We start from the raw sequence: 21,405 nt of genomic DNA on the forward strand, positions 1-21,405 counted from the left end.
CTCCCGTTAGTGCATCGCGAAGCCCTACCGGGATCCCGGCTACTTCCACCACCACGCCGTCGTGCTGCTAGATCTCCATCAACCTCTCCTCCCCCCTTGCTGGATCAAGAAGGAGGAGACGTCGCTGCTCCGTACGTGTGTTGAATGCGGAGGTGCCGTCCGTTCGGCGCTAGGATCATCGGTGATTTGGATCACGACGAGTACGACTCCATCAACCCCGTGCTCTTGAACGCTTCTGCTCGCGATCTACAAGGGTATGTAGATGCACTCCTCTCTCTCGTTGGTAGATGACTCCATAGATTGATCTTGGTGATGCGTAGAAAATTTTGAATTATTGCTACGTTCCCCAACACAGACATGGCCTCGGAACACGGAAGACCGAAGGGTCGAGCATGAGTCGTATGGAAGATACGATCAACATGAAGATGTTCACCGATGTTGACTAGTCCGTCTCACGTGATGATCGGGCACGGCCTAGTTGACTCGGATCATGTTTCACTTAGATGACTAGAGGGATGTCTATCTGAGTGGGAGTTCATTGAATAATTTGATTAGATGAACTTAATTATCATGAACTTAGTCTAAAATCTTTATAATATGTCTTGTAGATCAAATGGCCCACGCTAATGTTGCCCTCAACTTCAACGCGTTCCTAGAGAAAACCAAGCTGAAAGATGATGGCAGCAACTATACGGACTGGGTCCGGAACCTGAGGATCATCCTCATAGCTGCCAAGAAAGATTATGTCCTAGAAGCACCGCTAGGTGACGCACCCATCCCAGAGAACCAAGACGTTATGAACGCTTGGCAGCAGCGTGCTGATGATTACTCCCTCGTTCAGTGCGGCATGCTTTACAGCTTAGAACCGGGGCTCCAAAAGCGTTTTGAGCAACACGGAGCATATGAGATGTTCGAAGAGCTGAAAATGGTTTTCCAAGCTCATGCCCGGGTCGAGAGATATGAAGTCTCCGACAAGTTCTTTAGTTGTAAAATGGAGGAAAATAGTTCTGTCAGTGAGCACATACTCAAAATGTCTGGGTTACACAACCGCTTGACTCAGCTGGGAGTTAATCTCCCGGATGACGCGGTCATTGACAGAATCCTTCAGTCACTTCCACCGAGCTACAAGAGCTTTGTGATGAACTTCAATATGCAGGGGATGGAAAAGACCATTCCTGAGGTATATTCAATGCTGAAATCAGCGGAGGTGGAGATCAAAAAGGAACATCAAGTGTTGATGGTGAATAAAACCACCAAGTTCAAGAAAGGCAAGGGTAAGAAGAACTTCAAGAAGGACGGCAAGGGAGTTGCCGCGCCCGGTAAGCCAGTTGCCGGGAAGAAGCCAAAGAATGGACCCAAGCCTGAGACTGAGTGCTTTTATTGCAAGGGAAGTGGTCACTGGAAGCGGAACTGCCCCAAGTACTTAGCGGACAAGAAGGCCGGCAACACCAAAGGTATATGTGATATACATGTTATTGATGTGTACCTTACCAGCACTCGTAGTAGCTCCTGGGTATTTGATACCGGTGCGGTTGCTCATATTTGTAACTCAAAGCAGGAGCTGCGGAATAAATGGAGACTGGCAAAGGACGAGGTGACGATGCGCATCGGGAATGGTTCCAAGGTCGATGTGATCGCCGTCGGCACGCTACCTCTACATTTACCTACGGGATTAGTTTTAAACCTCAATAATTGTTATTTAGTGCCAGCTTTGAGCATGAACATTGTATCAGGATCTCGTTTAATTCGAGATGGCTACTCATTTAAATCCGAGAATAATGGTTGTTCTATTTATATGAGAGATATGTTTTATGGTCATGCCCCGCTGGTTAATGATGAATCTCGAACGTAGTGTTACACATATTCATAGTGTGAATACCAAAAGATGTAAGGTTGATAATGATAGTCCCACATACTTGTGGCACTGCCGTCTTAGTCATATTGGTGTCAAACGCATGAAGAAGCTCCATGCAGATGGACTTTTGGAGTCTCTTGATTACGAATCATTTGACACGTGCGAACCATGCCTCATGGGTAAGATGACCAAGACTTCGTTCTTCGGAACAATGGAGCGAGCAACCAACTTATTGGAAATCATACATACTGATGTGTGCGGTCCAATGAGTGTTGAGGCTCGCGGTGGCTATTGTTATGTTCTCACTCTCACTGATGACTTGAGTAGATATGGGTATGTCTACCTAATGAAACACAAGTCTGAGACCTTTGAAAACTTCAAGGAATTTCAGAGTGAGGTTGAGAATCAACGTGACAGAAAAATAAAGTTCTTACCATCAGATCGTGGAGGGGAATATTTGAGTCACGAATTTGGCACACACTTAAGGAAATGTGGAATTGTTTCACAACTCACGCCGCCTGGAACACCTCAGCGTAATGGTGTGTCCGAACGTCGTAATCGCACTCTATTGGATATGGTGCGATCTATGATGTCTTTTACCGATCTACCGCTATCATTCTGGGGTTATGCTTTAGAGACTGCCGCATTCACTTTAAATAGGGCTCCGTCGAAATCCGTTGAGACGACACCGTATGAATTATGGTTTGGAAAGAAACCTAAGCTGTCGTTTCTTAAAGTTTGGGGATGCGATGCTTATGTCAAGAAACTTCAACCTGAAAAGCTCGAACCCAAGTCGGAAAAATGCGTCTTCGTAGGATACGCTAAGGAAACCATTGGGTATACCTTCTACCTCAGATCCAAAGGCAAGATCTTCGTTGCCAAGAACGGGTCCTTTCTGGAGAAAGAGTTTCTCTCGAAAGAAATAAATGGGAGGAAAGTGGAACTTGATGAGGTGATAGTCACCCCTTCCGAACCGGAAAGTAGCGCAGCGCGGGAAGATGTTCCTGTGGTGACTGCACCGACTGGGGAGGAAGTTAATGATGATGATCATGAAGCTTCAGATCAAGTTACTGCTGAACTTCGTAGGTCCACAAGGACACGTTCCGCACCAGAGTGGTACGGCAACCCTGTCCTGGAAATCATGTTGTTGGACAACGGTGAACCTTTGAACTATGAAGAAGCGATGGCGGGTCCAGATTCCGACAAATGGCTAGAAGCCATGAAATCCAAAATAGGATCCATGTATGAAAACGAAGTATGGACTTTGACTGACTTGCCCGATGATCGGCGAGCCATAGAAAATAAATGGATCTTTAAGAAGAAGACAGACGCGGATGGTAATGTGACCATCTATAAGGCTCGACTTGTCGCTAAGGGTTATCGACAAGTTCAAGGGGTTGACTACGATGAGAATTTCTCACCCGTAGCGAAGCTGAAGTCCGTCCGAATCACGTTAGCAATTGCCGCATTCTATGATTATGAAATATGGCAAATGGACGTCAAAACGGCATTCCTTAATGGCTTCCTTAAGGAAGAATTGTATATGATGCAGCCGGAAGGTTTTGTCGATCCTAAGAATGCTGACAAAGTATGCAAGCTCCAGCGCTCAATCTATGGGCTGGTGCAGGCATCTCGGAGTTGGAACATTCGATTTGATGAGATGATCAAAGCGTTTGGGTTTACACAGACCTATGGAGAAGCCTGTGTTTACAAGAAAGTGAGTGGGAGCTCTGTAGCATTTCTCATATTATATGTGGATGACATACTATTGATGGTAAATGATATAGAATTCTTGGAAAGTATAAATGCCTACTTGAATAAGTGTTTTTCAATGAAGGACCTTGGAGAAGCTGCTTATATATTAGGCATCAAGATCTATAGAGATAGATCAAGACGCCTCATTGGTCTTTCACAAAGTACGTACCTTGACAAGATATTGAAGAAGTTCAATATGGATCAGTCCAAGAAGGGGTTCTTGCCTATATTGCAAGGTGTGCAATTGAGCACAGCTCAATGCCCGACCACGGCAGAAGATAGAGAAAAGATGAGTGTCGTCTCCTATGCCTCGGCCATAGGGTCTATTATGTATGCCATGTTGTGTACCAGACCTGATGTAAACCTTGTCGTAAGTTTGGTATGAAGGTACCAAAGTAATCCCGGCATGGAACACTGGACAGCGGTCAAGAACATCCTGAAGTACCTGAAAAGGACTAAGGATATGTTTCTCGTTTATGGAGGTGACGAAGAGCTCGTCGTAAAGGGTTACGTCGATGCTAGCTTCGACACAGATCTGGATGACTCCAAGTCACAAACCGGATACGTGTATATTTTGAATGGTGGGGCGGTCAGCTGGTGCAGTTGCAAGCAAAGCGTTGTGGCGGCATCTACATGTGAACCGGAATACATGGCGGCCTCAGAGGCAGCACAAGAAGCAATCTGGGTGAAGGAGTTCATTACCGACCTAGGAGTTATTCCCAATGCGTCGGGCCCGATGACTCTCTTCTGTGACAACACTGGAGCTATTGCCCTTGCGAAGGAGCCCAGGTTTCACAGGAAGACCAGGCATATCAAGCGTCGCTTCAACTCCATTCGTGAAAATGTTCGAAATGGAGACATAGATATTTGTAAAGTACATACGGACCTGAATGTAGCAGATCTGTTGACTAAACCTCTCCCTAGAGCAAAACATGATCAACACCAGAACTCTATGGGTGTTCGATTCATCACAATGTAACTAGATTATTGACTCTAGTCCAAGTGGGAGACTGTTGGAAATATGCCCTAGAGGCAATAATAAAATGGTTATTATTATATTTCCTTGTTCATGATAATTGTCTATTGTTCATGCTATAATTGTGTTATCCGGAAATCGTAATACATGTGTGAATACATAGACCACAACATGTCCCTAGTGAGCCTCTAGTTGACTAGCTCGTTCATCAACAGATAGTCATGGTTTCCTGACTATGGACATTGGATGTCATTGATAACGGGATCACATCATTAGGAGAATGATGTGATGGACAAGACCCAATCCTAAGCATAGCACAAGATCGTGTAGTTCGTTTGCTAGAGCTTTTCCAAATGTCAAGTATCATTTCCTTAGACCATGAGATTGTGCAACTCCCGGATACCATAGGAGTGCTTTGGGTGTGCCAAACGTCACAACGTAACTGGATGGCTATAAAGGTGCACTACGGGTATCTCCGAAAGTGTCTGTTGGGTTGGCACGAATCGAGACTGGGATTTGTCACTCCGTATGACGGAGAGGTATCTCTGGGCCCACTCAGTAATGCATCATCATAATGAGCTCAATGTGACCAAGTGTTTGGTCACGGGATCATGCATTACGGTACGAGTAAAGTGACTTGCCGGTAACGAGATTGAACAAGGTATTGGGATACCGACGATCGAATCTCGGGCAAGTAACGTACCGATTGACAAAGGGAATTGTATACGGGATTGATTGAATCCTCGACATCGTGGTTCATCCGATGAGATCATCGTGGAACGTGTGGGAGCCAACATGGGTATCCAGATCCCGCTGTTGGTTATTGACTGGAGAGTCGTCTCGGTCATGTCTGCATGTCTCCCGAACCCGTAGGGTCTACACACTTAAGGTTCGGTGACGCTAGGGTTGTAGAGATACTAGTATGTGGTAACCCGAAAGTTGTTCGGAGTCCCGGATGAGATCCCGGACGTCACGAGGAGTTCCGGAATGGTCCGGAGGTGAAGAATTATATATAGGAAGTCCAGTTTCGGCCACCGGGAAAGTTTCGGGGGTCACCGGTATTGTACCGGGACCACCGGAAGGGTCCCGGGGGTCCACCGGGTGGGGCCACCTATCCCGGAGGGCCCCATGGGCTGAAGTGGGGAAGGGAACCAGCCCCTGGTGGGCTGGTGCGCCCCCCTTGGGCCTCCCCTGCGCCTAGGGTTGGAAACCCTAGGGGTGGGGGGCGCCCCACTTGACTTGGGGGGCAAGTCCCCCCCTTGGCCGCCACCCCCCCTTGAGATGGGATCTCTGGGGGCCGGCGCCCCCCCTTGGACCCCTATATAAAGAGGGGGGAGGGAGGGCTGCGCACCCAAGCCCCTGGCGCCTCCCTCTCCCTCCCGTGACACCTCTCCCTCTCGCTGAGCTTGGCGAAGCCCTGCCGAGATCCCCGCTACTTCCACCACCACGCCGTCGTGCTGCTGGATCTCCATCAACCTCTCCTTCCCCCTTGCTGGATCAAGAAGGAGGATACGTCTTCCCCAACCGTACGTGTGTTGAACGCGGAGGTGCCGTCCATTAGGCGCTCGGTCATCGGTGATTTGGATCACGACGAGTATGACTCCATCAACCCCGTTCTCTTGAACGCTTCCGCTCGCGATCTACAAGGGTATGTAGATGCACTCCTCTCTCTCGTTGCTAGATGACTCCATAGATTGATCTTGGTGATGCGTAGAAAATTTTAAATTTCTGCTACGATCCCCAACAATCCGACCGGTCCAGCACCGCGGCCGGGCCATCCGCCTGGGCAAAGCAGGATCTCCCACCAGCATCAGCACAGAGGAAGGAGAAGAACAGCAGCAGCAAATCATACCAACAAGGAGGAAGAAAGGTCTTCGTCTCGCTGTATCCATCGCCCATCTGAGGACCCAAACGGCCAGTGCCGATGGACCTCCGGGCATCATAGCCCGCGACCTCGACGAGATACGGGGATCCCCAACCCCGCTGGCTCCTGGACGCAGGCAAAAGCCTCGCCTGACCGCGAACGGAGCCCGGAGAAACTTATTCCGACGCGACACCACCGCAACGGACTCGGCAACGTCTCCCTTAATCCTAACCCTACCACACACCCACCTAGCGAACAGACCCGAGGTTCCCCCTCCCTCCCGCCGCCGGAGCGGCTGACGGAGAGAGAGGGAACCGGCGGCGTCACCGGCGACGCGCAAGGGAACCCTCGTCGCCTCCTTGATCGCCTCGTCGATCCTATAATCGTGGGAACCGAGTTGGTTAATTACTCCCTCCGTTTCTAAATATAAGTCTTTTTAGACATTTTAAATGGACTACAACATACGTATGCATGTAGATATATTTTAGAGTGTAGATTCATTCATTTTGCTTCGTATGTAGTCACTTGTTAGAATCTCTAGAAAGACTTATATTTGAAAACGGAGGGAGTATTTTTTAAGTAGTAGAGAAAGAGTGCTTGTTGGGGATGTTCCGTCATGAAGAATTTTGTCACGAATGATAGTATCATCGTTTCTTAATCAACACATGGTGATTTTTTCCAAAAAGAGTCCAGACTGAATAGATCCTGAAACTATTGAACTTTGACTTTATTACGCACACATTCAAGTAAGGATGGTTTTGGTAAACGACTTCAAACAGTGCCAAATAAGTGCAAACTGATACAACGAATTGACCTCTTAATCCAGTGTCAATTCCTCTTCATGGGGACGCATGCATGTGCCCAGTGGCGTGCAACACCATCGTCTCCACGGTGAGCCCCGGCCCGAAGGTCATCACCACACCCCACTCCGGCGCGCCGCCGGCCCCTTCCTGCTCCCTAAGCCTCCGGCGCAGCTCGTCGAGAACAAATATAATTGTCACGCCGAACATGTTGCCGTAGTCGCTCAGCACCCGGCGGCTCGCCGCCAGCTTCTCCGGCTCGAGCTGGAGCACCGTGTCGATGCGGTCCAGAATGGCAGACGACCCGGGGTGCACCGCCCAGAAGAGGTCGTTCCATTTCGCGCCGATGCCGAGCGGCTCCAGCGAGTCGTGGAGGCACCGCTCGACGTTGTCCCCAATGAACACCGGGACGTCCCTCGTGGAGATGTTGCCGCCGAACCCGCCCTTGGTGATGTGCATGGTGATGGCGTCGCCGGAGTCCGGTATCACCGTCTGCGCGGCGGACACCATCTCGAACAGGGCGTGCTCGACGGGGCTCAGCGGGTCGGCGCCGACGACGACGGCGCCCGCGCCGTCGCCGAAGAGCCCCTGGTGGATGAGCCTCTCGAAGGAGCCCTCCTTGGGCCCGTTGAACAGCATGAGGGTGAGCTCGGCGCAGACCACGAGGACGCGCGCGCCGCGGTTGTTCTCGGCGAGGTCCTTGGCGAGGCGCAGCGCGGCGGAGCCGGCGAAGCAGCCGTTGAGGTAGAGCATGGTGCGACGCACGGAGGGGCGGAGGCCGAGAAGCGGGATGAGGCGGAAGTCGACGCCCGGGATGTGGGCGCCGGAGTTTGTGGTGACCACGAGGTGGGTGATGTCGGCGGCCGGCCGGCCCCACTCGGAGATGGCCTTCTTAGAGGCCTCCGCGGCCAGCTCCGGGACGGCGGTGGCGACGATGTCCAGCCGGGCGTCCAGGGACGCCGCCTCGTCGTCGAGGAACTCGGGGTGGGCGCGCAGCAGCTCCTCCGTGTGGTGGAGGTAGCGCTTCTCAACGCCTAGCTTCTGAACTGCGCTCGACGCATGCCAACCAAACAAACAGTTAGTTAATGGTCCAATCAAACACGTCCTAAATGGAAGATGATCAAGAAAGCTGGGGCATGCTTACAGACTCTCTTGAACTTGCCCTTGAGGGCAGTGAGGTGGTCGCTGTTGGTGGCGCGGAAGTAGAAGTCCGGGAACTCGTCCTGGGGCACGCAGTGCGCCGGGTTCGCCGTGCCGATGGCGAGCACGGCCGCCGGCCCGTCGGCGCGCTGCGCGCGCCAGATCTCGCGCACGCTGGGGGTGGCTGCTGGAACACTTCCCATGCTGTGGTTGCCAAAACTGAACTCTCTCACGCCTAGCCTGTTTCCACTATGGAGGCAACTTTCCGCTGTCTATTTCTCTTTCCCTTTCTTGCCTAGTATGTTTCCACGATGGAGTTCTACCTGTATATATATAGTATGCGTACCGCATTTGGTTGTAGAATTGTATGCTCTGTAGATCGTCAAGACTGCTTTGCAATGAGAGGCGCCCGGGGAGATGACGATGATTGAAGAGGTCCACAGTATACTTTTGCGGCGCCCGCCAGCACACCGGAAATTGGTGTTTTGCAGGAGCGGAAGCGTATTGTGGGACTTCCGTCATGTTCCAGCAATCGACGTTTGACACGGCTCCATTGCCATTCTTGGCATTGACTTTCCTCTGTGACCATGAGACTGGGCCTGGTCGTCCGGAAGTAGTTAATGGCGTTCTTCGGTTAGTGAGTATGATATGCCCGGCGGCTATGGATGGATGCTAGTAGTATTTTATTAGGAGGGCAACAGGAAATCAATTGTTAAACTCATACTTTCCGCTGACTTCTGGCTCATGTATGATGCCTCCGAGTTAAATGTGATATCTAAGAAAATGAAACTGCGCTTACTGTGATGAACTAGACACCGGAGATGAGGGCACCCGACAGAAAAGAAGGAAGCAGCCTCGAAAATCACCAGGCGCGGACGAGCTCGCGCGCTCTCGCTATCGTCGCTCGTCCATCAGGCGGAGATGCGAGACTACGGACGTATTGCAGGTGGCAGTTGGGGACAGTTAATGCGTCGGGAATGAGACGGCGTTGTGGAGGACGTTGGTGCCGACGTCGGGAGAGGGTTTGACGGTGAGTTGGTAACGTGCCGTTCGGTAACGTGCCATTCGTGCTGTTCGTGCCGTTCGGGATCTCTTTGGACAACACTGGATTCCTCAGGTGTCCGGGCAATCCACTGGTATCCCCTGGGTGCCTCAACCAATCCACCCAGATATGTATTAAAATAACCACCTTAAGTTTTCCTTAGTTAACAATAATCTCTCACAATCTTCCATGAATTCTCTCAAACCAATCTACGTCTACGAGCATAGCATAGCAGTAAGCATAACGTAGTAAATACCCAGGTTTGAATGCAAGGCAATCGGTTCTACCTCATCAACTACTTTCCAATACCCACATGTTATCAAGTCCTAACCATACAGTGTTTGAGGATTGAATCTAATGCATAAAAACTGGGTAATAAAGGGGTATGATCAAAGTGTGAACTTGCCTTATACTGTTGATGAAAATGAATCGCACTCATAACTCCTGATAGTTCTATTCGTCACACTCCGGTCAGTCTATCGTAAGCAAGCAATAGTAACCACACATAAGCAATCATGCAAAAAAAATGAAGAAAAGAACTCGGAAAACCTCGAAAACAAACAAACAACTCTTGCAACAGAAAACAATTTCTAACAATACCAAAAATTAGGTGAATTTGGCCTTATCAGAAAGTTTAGGTCAAGAGCTTCAATTAGCAAAAAGAATCAATTAAATCGAAGTTATAAAACTCAAGTTATAGCGAAAACAAGTTTGAATTCAAATTTGATCTAATTCAAATTTTAAAATTTCAAAAAGTTGATTTTATATGTTCTCTGGATAGAGGGGATCATAACAAAGAAGTGGGCGTTGGTTTTGTTGGATTTGGACAAGCGAGCAAAAACTAGCGAAGGTTTAAAAATCAGGAACTAATCTGTAAATAAAATATTCATGGATGGGTCCCTGGCCGAAATTAAAAAGAAAAAGAAAAATTCTACCGAACGAACGTTCGCTACAGAGACCTAAGCGATGAAAGTGTTCGCTCCAGAGGCTTAACTAGCGAACATTCACTAAATAACAGAAAACGGTTTGAAAAGAAAAAAAAACGTGATCTAATCCTAGCTCTAGATCTACGATCTAATGGACGAGGGGAGACGGGGCGTTACCGCGGCGGCGGTAGCTGTGGGCGGCGAGGAGGACGGCGGTGGCGGCTTCGGCTTGAACGGAGGCGGCGACTCCGGGGTCCTCGAGGGCGGCGGAGAGCTCGGGGAGGGGCGGTGGAACGTGACGAAGAAGATGGAGGCGGCGGCTTCGGTCATCGACGACGGTGGAGCGCGGACGAGCGGGTGGCGGATCTCGGCGGCGGTGGAACTCCGACGAGACGCGGCGCCGGCTTCGAGTCATTTCGGGCTTGGGGTTTGAGGGGAAAGAGAGGCCGGGGTCCGGGGCTATAAATATGCGGGGTTTCGTGAGGGAGGGGCAAGGCGGCGTGGGGTGGAAGTCAAGTCGGACACGGCGGCGCCGGCGACTTGTGCGGGAGCCGGACTCCCGTTGGCGCGGGGAAGAAGAACGGGCGGGCCCCGCATGGCAGTGACCGCGAGGGAGGGAGGGAGAGCTCGGTCAATCAAAGCCAAGGGGCTTCGCTCGCGGGAGTTGGCGGTAGGCCGAAAGGCCATATGGGCTGACAGGCTGGCGCTCGGCCTGGGGCGCGCTGTTTAAAAAAAACAAATTCACAGACAAAATAGTAATAAACAACAAATAAAAAATAAATGATATATAGGCATATTATATATCAAAATTTTCAGAAAAATAGTTTCTACAACATGAACATTTTTTTATCGTCAAATAAAATCCACAAAATTTTAAATAAAACAAAGAGTGCTACTGATTTATTCAAAAACCAAATAAAATATTTTAAAAATATCAAAATGACTTCAAACTCATTTTTCTCCAATTTTCTACTCTAGCGAATCATTTTACCCTAATTTCCATATATTTTATTTTTGGAGAAAAATAATTTGAATAAAATCCAAATAACTCCAAATTGAAAATAATTTCAAAGGGACTTTAAATTTGATTCTTTGAAACTCCCAACTCATATTTCATATCATTTGAAGAAGTCATTTTATCTTCTCTCATGAAAATCATTGAGTTGCATAAAGTTTTCGAATTTGAAATAGTTATAAATGAAATTCAAATATTTTCAACAACCCTTTTCATTTATTTAAATGGAAGAAGTCATGTCATCTTCTCTCTAGTTTTTTTTGTTGAAGTAAATTTGAATTCATGGAGGTCATAAATGTAAGGTGAAAGTTTGGGAAAGTCCTTTTATTCCCTCTTATTTAACTTTCAAAAAGTTTCGAGTTTCACTCAATTTCACGCAAGCAACCACACCACAATCAAACAAACAATCAAAACTATTTATTTATTATAACATTCCAAAATTTAGAATTTTGGGATGTTACAGTACCTCCTGTAGTTAGGTGTATACAAGTCTTCTGTAGAACTTGATTGTTGACATCTCCTAAAAAATAGGAAGGTTACCAATCATTCATTACCAATTATATCAGGACACTTTTATAGAAGATACGGCTTACTGTGCATTAAAACAGTAGCCGCAGAGTTTGGTCTTTCTATTATTTCTCTATACATTAGATTTGGATTTGCCCTGATTTACGTAGAGAAGCCTCCGTCAATAGTGAAATTTTTGCTGTTTGTTTTTTTGTTGGTCTACAGACATTTATATTTTGAGAATCATTCTGAAACTAGGGTTCAAAGCACTGAGAAAATATGGTTCTATTTCTGAGTCTTGTGCTAATGCTTCAAAGGGAGATGAAGAAAAAGAATCAAAATTGTTGACCCACTGAAGGTTTGGTTCCTACTCCATTCAATGTCTGTGATTAGCAACATGGAACACATCTTTCACTCATAATTTTCTTTATTACTGTGTTTTGCATAGGAACACGGTAATGCCCAGTAATGTACCGACGTGTTATGCAACTGTAGTCCTACAATGAATTAAAGTATCAGTTCAAGTTGTTCACCAGGTTGTTCTTCCCCCATCATTCCCCATATTTCCTTTTCATAAATTACATACTGAGTTGTAGGTTAATCAGGTTTGTTGCATGAGGCAGAACAAGAATGAGAACATTTTTAGCTTTTTCATGTGTATGTTCAGCAGCGGGCAATGCTTGAGATAGAGTTGGGCGCACAACATATATATAAATGAGTTGTTGCTTTTGAATAAACATAGATGAGCTGCAGCAGGGATGAGATATCTATCCGACTATCATCCTTCCCTGACTTGGGTTTGTCATTTCTGTCAGTGTCCGCTTCCTTCGTTGGTTGTCACCTGTTTGCACGCTGCTGTAGTTCAGAGATCGTAATATATTTTCCAGGGATACAATTGACTATGTCACCCAGTTTGCTAATATAACTGTTTACTTCTATCTCATAGATATTCTTACAAAATATCATGCATACAATTCCGAGTTTAAGTTGAATATAACCACTGGATTATTCAAATGTAGATTCTTTTGTAACTTAAGAGGTTAGACATAGTTGCATGCACTTACTTTAGCTAAGAGGAGCACAACATTGGAGAGAAAGGAAATGATCAAAGTTGATCTATTTCAGGCACATATTTTGTACTGATTGAAACATATGAGCAAGGTTGTCGTAGTGATGTTCTATATCACAGTTTTCCCATGTAATGTGATTACATATTCCACTTTCTTATTGCAAACATGCTAATATCGTTCTTTCATTCAGACGCCGTCACTAACAATTAATAACAATAAAAATTTATGTTCTAAAAATCCGACTAAACTTTACTATCCTGTTTATTACTGCATTTTATAAACCTTTGTAAGCGTCATGATTTCTTTTGTTAATACAATTTGGTTGTTCCAATTCATATTTATACCGTGTTATGGGCCGGAACGGGATATTGGACAAGGCGAGGTTGTTCCACTTGCTCAATTGCTAAAGACTTGACCTTATCCATTCCCTTCTCCGCTCTATGCACCAGCATTTTCTCACCCACCCTCTCTCTTCCATTCCATCGCCAGTGTTCCTCTGCATCGGAAAGATGACTTCGATTGCAAGATCTGCTTCCTCACCCGCAAGGTCAGCTCCCTCCCCTCTACGCATTGTGCCGGGAGGTCAGTTCTTCGGGTGAATCATCACCAAATCAAGCTGCCTCGCCCGCTTCCAGACATACCTTGACCAATAGCACGGTATTATTTCAGTTTCCAGCCAATGTTTTTTCCTAGAGGCATGGTCAAAATAGAAAAGTTCTACTTCTGAGACAAATACAGCTGTGTAGTTATTCTCCGTGACTGAAATTGATATTTGTTTCATTATTAACAAGAATAGATCGGCTCTCATGTGGATGACTACCCTGTTGATCTATTAATGGAAATTGCAAAAGTGTCTGATTCATCCTAGCTAATTCAAGTTAACTTGACTACAACAATATATACGTTTATTTACAAGCCCTGCTCCACATGGACAACAATAATAGTGGGTATGAAGTGTAGTTCATTGAGAATCAGACATCAGTCTGATGGTACTTCATATTTGCTTCTATAACCTGATCTGATAAATGCTATCATATCAAGTGTAAGAGAATGAAGTTCCTTCTCTGGTTAAACTACCGGTCCCTGTTGCGTGTATGCTTCCTGCTCAACACCTAAATAATAATTTAGTGCATGGTCACACATGTTGATCTCCTATTTACTTGCTGCTTGAGTATTATTTCCATTTTCTACCATTGTTCTTTCTAGAGGAAATTTTGCTTCATAAACAAAGGCACATCAATATGCTGTTTGATTCATCCTAGCAATTTCAGCTTACTTTGGAAAGAGGGTGATAGGTAGGTAGTGTTATTCCGTCAGAATCATAGAAAAGAATGATTTTAACTTAGATTTACTTCCATAACCTGATCTTATAAATACAGTAGCATCAAGAACAAGAGAACGAAATTTGTGTTCTGCTACCACTGTGTATACTTTCTAAATATAATCCCACACCTGTTGATGCCCTGTTTTCTTGCTGCTTGACAAATAGTACAAGTAGAACATGTTCAAGCTCCTGCTATTCTCTTTAGAAATAGCTACACGACACATATCATTCAGTTACTATGAGCATTGTGTTTCTTGCTAGAAATTATCAAATTAATATACATACATATCCCAACAAAAGTGCTTCTGGACGCTATGATGCAGCGTATTGGCCTTCCAAACGCCGTGTACTCAACACAAAAGGCAAGGACGGTTGGTCTTGATGCAACCATTCAATTCTATCCATCTAAGCACCAACGGACTTCCCAGGAAATCGATATCCATCTATGTGTATGGTAAATTCAAAGAAGCTGAAGATCGACTGGCAACTAAACTCTCATGTACATTGAAGTCTCTTACGGGAAGGTTCTGCAAGACCTCAGCTATAACAAACTACAGCTGGTTCAGCAAAAATATAAGTCTCTGGAGCATCAGCAGAGAAAAAGGAATAACAGGCTATTTTAGCAATAGCTGGTGCAGTACTCTCAGTGGAGATCGCATGGCAGCAAAGGAACTTTACCCTGTAATAGATAGCAACTTCACAGTAGGATAAACACCCAAACACAACAATCCGAATCATATTTTGTCACAGATAAGATATGCTATCTTAGTGATACAACTACACAATCAGATTATGTTCTACAACAAACAAACAAGTATTATTGGAGCTTGGTCAATGATATCAAAGGAATTTCTGCTTTAGACAATGAAGAGTTGCCTGGACGATGAAGTCATTTTAAATACCAATGGCACATGCAGCGATGACTATCTGATGTTCACCACTTCATAACCACAATAGTCTGTATGATGTATCTCTGGCTATGTACTTTGCTTGCTAATAACATTGTAAATAATCTACCATAAACTTCTTGAGAGAGGCGTTTTGAAGGCCGAGCTCCATGGAGGCCTTTATTCTTGAAAAATTCAAATTCAAACTTTTATGGTTCAAAAAATTCTGAAAAAAAAATGCATGTATGTAAGGATGTAACCCACATGTGTGTAAAAATTCATGATGAAATACCTTGAGTTGCGACCTATACAAAAAGACAAATTCATGGCATGGGAAGATGAATAGTATCATGTGTTAAATAGCCTGAGATTTGTCTTTTTTGCACAGCCCTTATTTCAGTGTATTTTGAACTGAAAATTTACACACATGTGTATTATACCTTCATGTATATCTATATTTTTCTTTAGAATTTTTTGAAATGTAAAAATATGAATTTCAATGAAATTTCAATTTTGAATTTGGAGGCCTCACCGGAGGCCGAGCTCCAAAAGGGATTTCCGAAACTTCTTAGAACACTATGTATCATCACTAAGTATCTCTCTGTGTTTAAATATTTTAATGTGCACTGTTTGAATACTTGGTTTGATCTTGCCATTTGCGTCATTGGCGCAACGGGTCATCTAGCATGAACAAAGGGCAAGCATATGCTTTTGTCTTCAAATGCACTTCCAAGGGACTGCGCCTGATCGTCTACTCAATATAAGCAAACTGCAAAAGCCCCTTGTTATATAACTTAATATTAGTATAAATGCTACCAAGACTTCTGTGTTTATCATCCTTTTGGATCTTATGTAATCCCCTAAGACCATCCTATGCATTTAGCTATCGGTTATTTGCTGCTTAGGCTGCTGTGTGGTATGCTTTTGTAACAACTATGATAAAAGAAATATATGCTTTTGTCTTCAAATGCACGTCCAAAAGCCTCTGCATGATTGTCTATCCAATCTAAACAGATCACAAGAATCCTTTCGTACATGACTTAGTGCATCATTTTTTATCTTATGTAAAACAAATCATGACAATCGTGTGTGTATGACTATCGCTTGCTTGCTGCATATAGTATCATGATCTTTTCAAACAACAATATGTTAATGCACATTCTTCCAATACTTGGCTTACACTCGGCCTTTGCGCCATTGGCGCAACGGGTCATCTAGTTTGCATAACAGAGGCCAAATGTGGTTGTACAAGCCATCATTTCAAGTGCTAAGAACTTTTGTTTCACGTGATTTGTAGATGGACAAAGGAGGAAACAATATTGTTTCATAACCTCTGATTCAGTACTGAACTTTGCAGACTAGCGGTTTCTTTAATGGAAATCAATGGAATGGCCTGTTGTTTTTTCAGAAAACTATGGTTCGACAATACAAGTGCTCTACCCTTCCTGGCTCTGAGCGTGTCTTCAGGAACCAGCCGAACATCTTGGGTAGTTTATAGTTGTACCATCAGGTCAATGAACACTGGATCATAGCTATGCTATGACAACCAATTCGGTACGAGGCTCAGATAACTTGAGTTCAAGACCACCCTTCCAGGTAACAGAATAACGTTAGTAAGGTTAAAACTTCCAGGTTTGATCAAATTCTCAGCAGTACGTAAAGTTAACAGTCCACTCAGATTATTAGCGACATACAAACTTCCTTTTTACATGACTGAGAAACAAATCACATGTAAGTACCGAACTATACTGAGCCGTCGATTTCCCTCAGAATTTTTGCAGCGTCTTCAGGGAAAACTGGGTTTATGTGGCACCCGCTTCCCATCTCGAATCCACCGATTACACTCAACTGTGGCACTATTTGGAGGAACCAGTGCGTGTAAGGTAGACAAGATGAGGAGAGTCCAAACGGTGCGCTGTGGATCATATAGTTGAATGGGGGATCATTGAGTTGCTTACACAACTTATGAAGCATGCTTTTCAACAGACCCGCAAGATCCAATACCTGTGGACAACAGAGCAATCATTTATAATGCGATAAAAAGGGCAATGAGCTCAGCCAGGTGGCAGGAGAAACTGTGTATTCTATGAAATTTATTTTCGTACTTCAGGCTATTACACTTCCATTTCTGCAGACGAATGTGATTTAAACCAGCATGGTTTATACAACAATGGAAGACCAAACAGATTCAGGAGCAATTTATACCTTATCCTGATCTGTTTCATGGAAGTAGGAGCTATGTTGCCGCGGAACGATCCATATCTCAAATGGATAAGAAGCTGCAAAAGGGACAAATGCAGAAAAATTGTGCGTCTCACTGACCAAGATATCCTTGGACGGAACCACACAGAGGCTGCACTTTCCTGACCTCTCGAAGACCTCCTTCATGCAGTTAAGCCGGGAGGTAACAGATGGAGGGACAAAAGGAGTTCCCAACATCTGGCTGTGTGAGTGTGCCATTGAAGCTCCGGCAGATGCCCCCTGGTTCTTGAACACCTATGAAATTCCAAAAATGGACATTTTCAGCACATTAAGAGGAATTTAGCAACAATTTGGTCGAGCTACAGTGAAGGAAGTAACTCAAGTAGCTAATTAAACATAGAAATAAGGGCTCTTACATGCTGGTAATTTTTACAGTACCACAACAGCACCAACAAATAGACAGTGGAATATGAATTTGAGGACAAAAACCGGACATCTTTTAAGTACCAATGCATGAGCAAGAGTTGGAGCTACCTCAGGGCTACCTTAATGTAAGGAACCCAATTGTTGGATTGGGATCGCACAAGAGGATTGGGTAAATTGGGGAAGGGGATGAGATGAGTCTTGGGGAGAAAGTAGGTGAGAAGAAGCAGAGACGAGAGAGATCAGATGATACTCATTTCATGCCTCGACCGATACAGGGGTTAAGTGTTAGATACATCCTCCGCACACACACAGGGCCTTGGCCACATACGGCACCAGCCTCACGGGCTACAGCCCACACACATGCCAGGTCCACCGCACTCATCAGGGTGCCAGTGTGGCACTTAATTAATAAGCAGGTTTCATTCGTATTTGAGTTCAAGTGATGCTGTACAGAAGATGAAACATTTAAGTCTTACAAAAAGCCAAGAATATTTGAGAAGTGAAGGTAAGAGTTTAGCATGGTTCTCTAGCAAAGTAACAATATAGCCTCCAGCTTAGCACATTCGTCCTCATTTTAAGTATCAAACGCAAGGAGAAATTCATCCAACTACACTTGTGCACCAATTATGGTTTTGCATTTACTGGAGGCAGCCACCATTGATGGTGTGTTAACTTTGCACATTCTCGGCATTCGTCTTTCAATACACAATAACATGCATTTATATGCGTTTTACAGAAAGAGATGCACAAATAGCAAACGGCGCATGCATGTAAGACTACGCGACCGCCCCCTCCCCCCCTCGCCCTCCCTTGCAGCGGCAGGGGAGCCCTAACCGCGGTCGCCGGGGGGGGGGGGGGGGGGGGGGGGGGGCGGTGGGGGCTCCCTGACCCTCCCACCACCTCGCCGTCATCAGAGAAGCGGCTGACGAAGCCCGAGCCGGCTCCCAGGATGGTGGCGGCGGGGCGCCTCTTCTGGCTCCGGCGTCCAGCCCGTCTGCTGACCGCCGGCGCGTCTCCGTCAGCCTTAACCCTCCCCGCCCCGGTGCGCTTCCCCTTGCCCAAAAAATGATTTGGCAAGTAATTAAAAATGACAGAGACAAATGGAGTAACATAATATGTTACCATCACACAGCGCCCCCAAATAAAAATGACTACAAAGTAATAAATGAGTTATTTATGTTATCACACATACCACTACGGAATTAGTAACATAGACTAGTAACATATGCATGTTACTAATTTAAATTAGCTCACCACTATGAATAGCCTAATATATATAAATAATTGCATACAAATAAGTAATATTTTTATATGCACAGAGTTAGGGACTATAACGAAGCGTTTAAACAACTTATGCGATACAAGAACTTCAATACCAATGCATGAGCATTTAACTTCCATAGCAACGTACGAGTACTTAGCTAGTGTAACTATGATCAAAGAGTTGAAACAAGCCACTGAAGTATTGACATTACCTTACCAACAATTGACATTTCTTCAAATCAGCTAAGGGGTTCCTATAAGCACAGATATGTTGTGTTGCAGTGCAATAAAGAGAGCTGAGTATGAGAGCAACACACTGAGTGAAAATTGCACTATTTGTCAAAAGGGGCTGATTAGACATGTTGATTGAAAATAGTGCAGTTTTTCACTATTTGTCAATCAACACGCACATTTTCGTCTAGCATGGCGATGGCAGTGATGACATTCAGGCGGGCCACTCACTCGTGAATTGGAAAACTGTGTGTCGGCCAAAGGGGCTGGGTGGTCTGGGTATTGCCGACATAGACAGATTTGGCAGGGCCTTGCGTTTGCGATGGCCTTGGTTGCAATGGACTGACCCCGACCGCCCATGGGTGGGCTACTTACTCCCTTGCGACAAATATGGATCTCTTCTGGGCTTCTACTACCAACACCTTTGGAAATGGGCACACCGGGCCGCACCTGTCTGCATGAGCTGTTTATTGAGTATGAGCAAGTCACTGCTTGGGTAGCCCGGTTTTCTTCCAACAAATTGGAGGCAAGTTATCATGTCTTATCAGCCGCCGTCTGCATTGGATGGCTCAATGGGTAGGTGCACAAGTCACCGCCACTACGGTTTGGTTAACTTCAAACAGCCAGTTGAAAGGAACCATTGGCCGAGTTGCTGACACGGCTCATACGGGATCATTTATAACCCGCCGCAGTCACCTCAACCTTCTGTGGATTCACATCGCGCTGTCAACGCCAATTATATACGGGCTTTATTCTGGCATGATAATTGGAGCGGACGTGGGCAGCTGAAGCATGTGATGCCTGCCTTTTCACAATTGCTACTGGAAGGAATAGATCTGGTCCACCCATGCTGAGCCAAAATGCAAACTCTTCTCCTGGCTTGCTCTCCACGGCAGGAGTCTCACGGCCAACATGTTGGCGGTTAAGGGATGGCCTCACGACCCCCATGCTTTGCCTTCAGGCCCCGGAGACTGCGGCCCAACTTTGTAAGGATTGTCCTTTTGCGGTCGCGGCCTGGCATCATATTAAGTCCTTTTCTGGGAAGGCAACCACAACTACCCTAACTCTCCCGAACCCTGGGGGCGTCTCCAACTGGTGGGATGGCATGCTTTCAATGGAGTTCAAGGAATTGCGGCGCCGCCACAGTGGGCACCTTCTTACACTATTTGGAACCTGTGGAAGGAGAGGAACCGTCGTATCTTCAATGGCACACGCCTAAGCCACCTCGAGGTGGCACCTCTGGCTTTCGAGGACATAAAAGCAACGGGAAATGGCGTTTGCCAGGTAACCGCCAGGTGAGGGCATAGACTAGTCGAGTTTTTTTCCTTATTTGGGGGTTTCAGCACATGTTCCCCACAAAAACGTGTCAAACCACGTTGTACATGGGTTACCTTATTACTTCTTCTATACCAAAAAGGCAGTGCTCCTTCTGGTTCCTCAAAAAAAAAAACATGTCTAATCTTATGGAAATGCATAAAGAAAACAAAACAAAACAAAACAGAACAGACAGGATTGGAAATTTGTTGTTCAGCTTCCAGTAGAAAGTGCATGACTCTTGTCCATTTCTGTAGTAATACCAAAAAGGTTTTGACATAAACATCAGGCCCACAGAAAGTCCCCCAGAATACAAAACAATTCACAGCCTTAACCTCCAAACTAAGCATACATACTGGGCTATTACTCTTGAACTGCGCTGCCAAAAGGCACATGTATGCACCATGTATACAAAACAATCTACAGCCTAACCTCCAAACTAAGCATATACATACTGGGCTATTAGCTCTTGAACTGCGCTACTAGTTAGACCGCGGCTCACCTTTGCAAAGATTGTCCTTTTGCGGTCGCGGCCTGGAATCATATTAAGTCCTTGTCTGGGGAGGCAACTACGACTAACCTAACTCTCCCGAACCCTGGGGGCATCTCCGACTGGTGGGATTGCATGCTTTCAATGGAATCAGGGAATCGCGGTCCCGACGCAGTGGGCACCTTCTCTACACTATTTGGAACCTGTGGAAGGAGAGGAAGCGTCGTATCTTCAATGGCACACGCCTAACCCACCTCGAGGTGGCATCTCTGGCTTTCGGGGACATAAAGCAACGGGAAATGGTGCCAGGCAATCGCC

General features: G+C 45.7%; 2 protein-coding genes across 2 annotated transcripts in view; both read right to left on the reverse strand.

The window, feature by feature from the left end:
* Positions 1-7,162: 7,162 nt before the first annotated feature.
* LOC109755590 (bisdemethoxycurcumin synthase) lies at positions 7,163-10,788 on the reverse strand. Its single transcript, XM_020314491.4, has 2 exons — positions 8,395-10,788; positions 7,163-8,296 (listed from the first exon to the last, which is right to left on the reverse strand). The coding sequence occupies exons 1-2, from the start codon at positions 8,591-8,593 to the stop codon at positions 7,290-7,292; spliced, it is 1,206 nt and encodes a 401-aa protein (XP_020170080.1). The 5' UTR covers positions 8,594-10,788; the 3' UTR covers positions 7,163-7,289.
* Positions 10,789-16,751: 5,963 nt separating this feature from the next.
* The window catches only part of LOC109755591 (ADP-glucose phosphorylase), a 6,171-nt gene continuing 1,517 nt past the window's right edge, over positions 16,752-21,405 (reverse strand). The window contains exons 2-3 of the mRNA XM_020314492.4: positions 17,367-17,657; positions 16,752-17,165 (exon numbers count right to left, since the gene is read on the reverse strand). Of these exons, the coding sequence (XP_020170081.1) occupies positions 16,905-17,165; positions 17,367-17,657 (552 nt within the window). The 3' untranslated portion in view covers positions 16,752-16,904. The remainder of the gene's footprint in view (positions 17,166-17,366; positions 17,658-21,405) is intronic.

Source organism: Aegilops tauschii, chromosome 6 (genome assembly GCF_002575655.3).
Source record: "Aegilops tauschii subsp. strangulata cultivar AL8/78 chromosome 6, Aet v6.0, whole genome shotgun sequence".
Lineage (NCBI taxonomy): Eukaryota > Viridiplantae > Streptophyta > Magnoliopsida > Poales > Poaceae > Aegilops > Aegilops tauschii.

Excerpts from the sequence above, each read along its gene's own strand:
- LOC109755590 (XM_020314491.4), bottom strand. The coding sequence starts at position 8,593 with ATGGGAAGTGTTCCAGCAGCCACCCCCAGCGTGCGCGAGATCTGGCGC. Across the intron at positions 8,297-8,394 it reads GGGCAAGTTCAAGAGAGTCT|TTCAGAAGCTAGGCGTTGAG; the intron begins GTAAGCATGCCC and ends CGTCGAGCGCAG.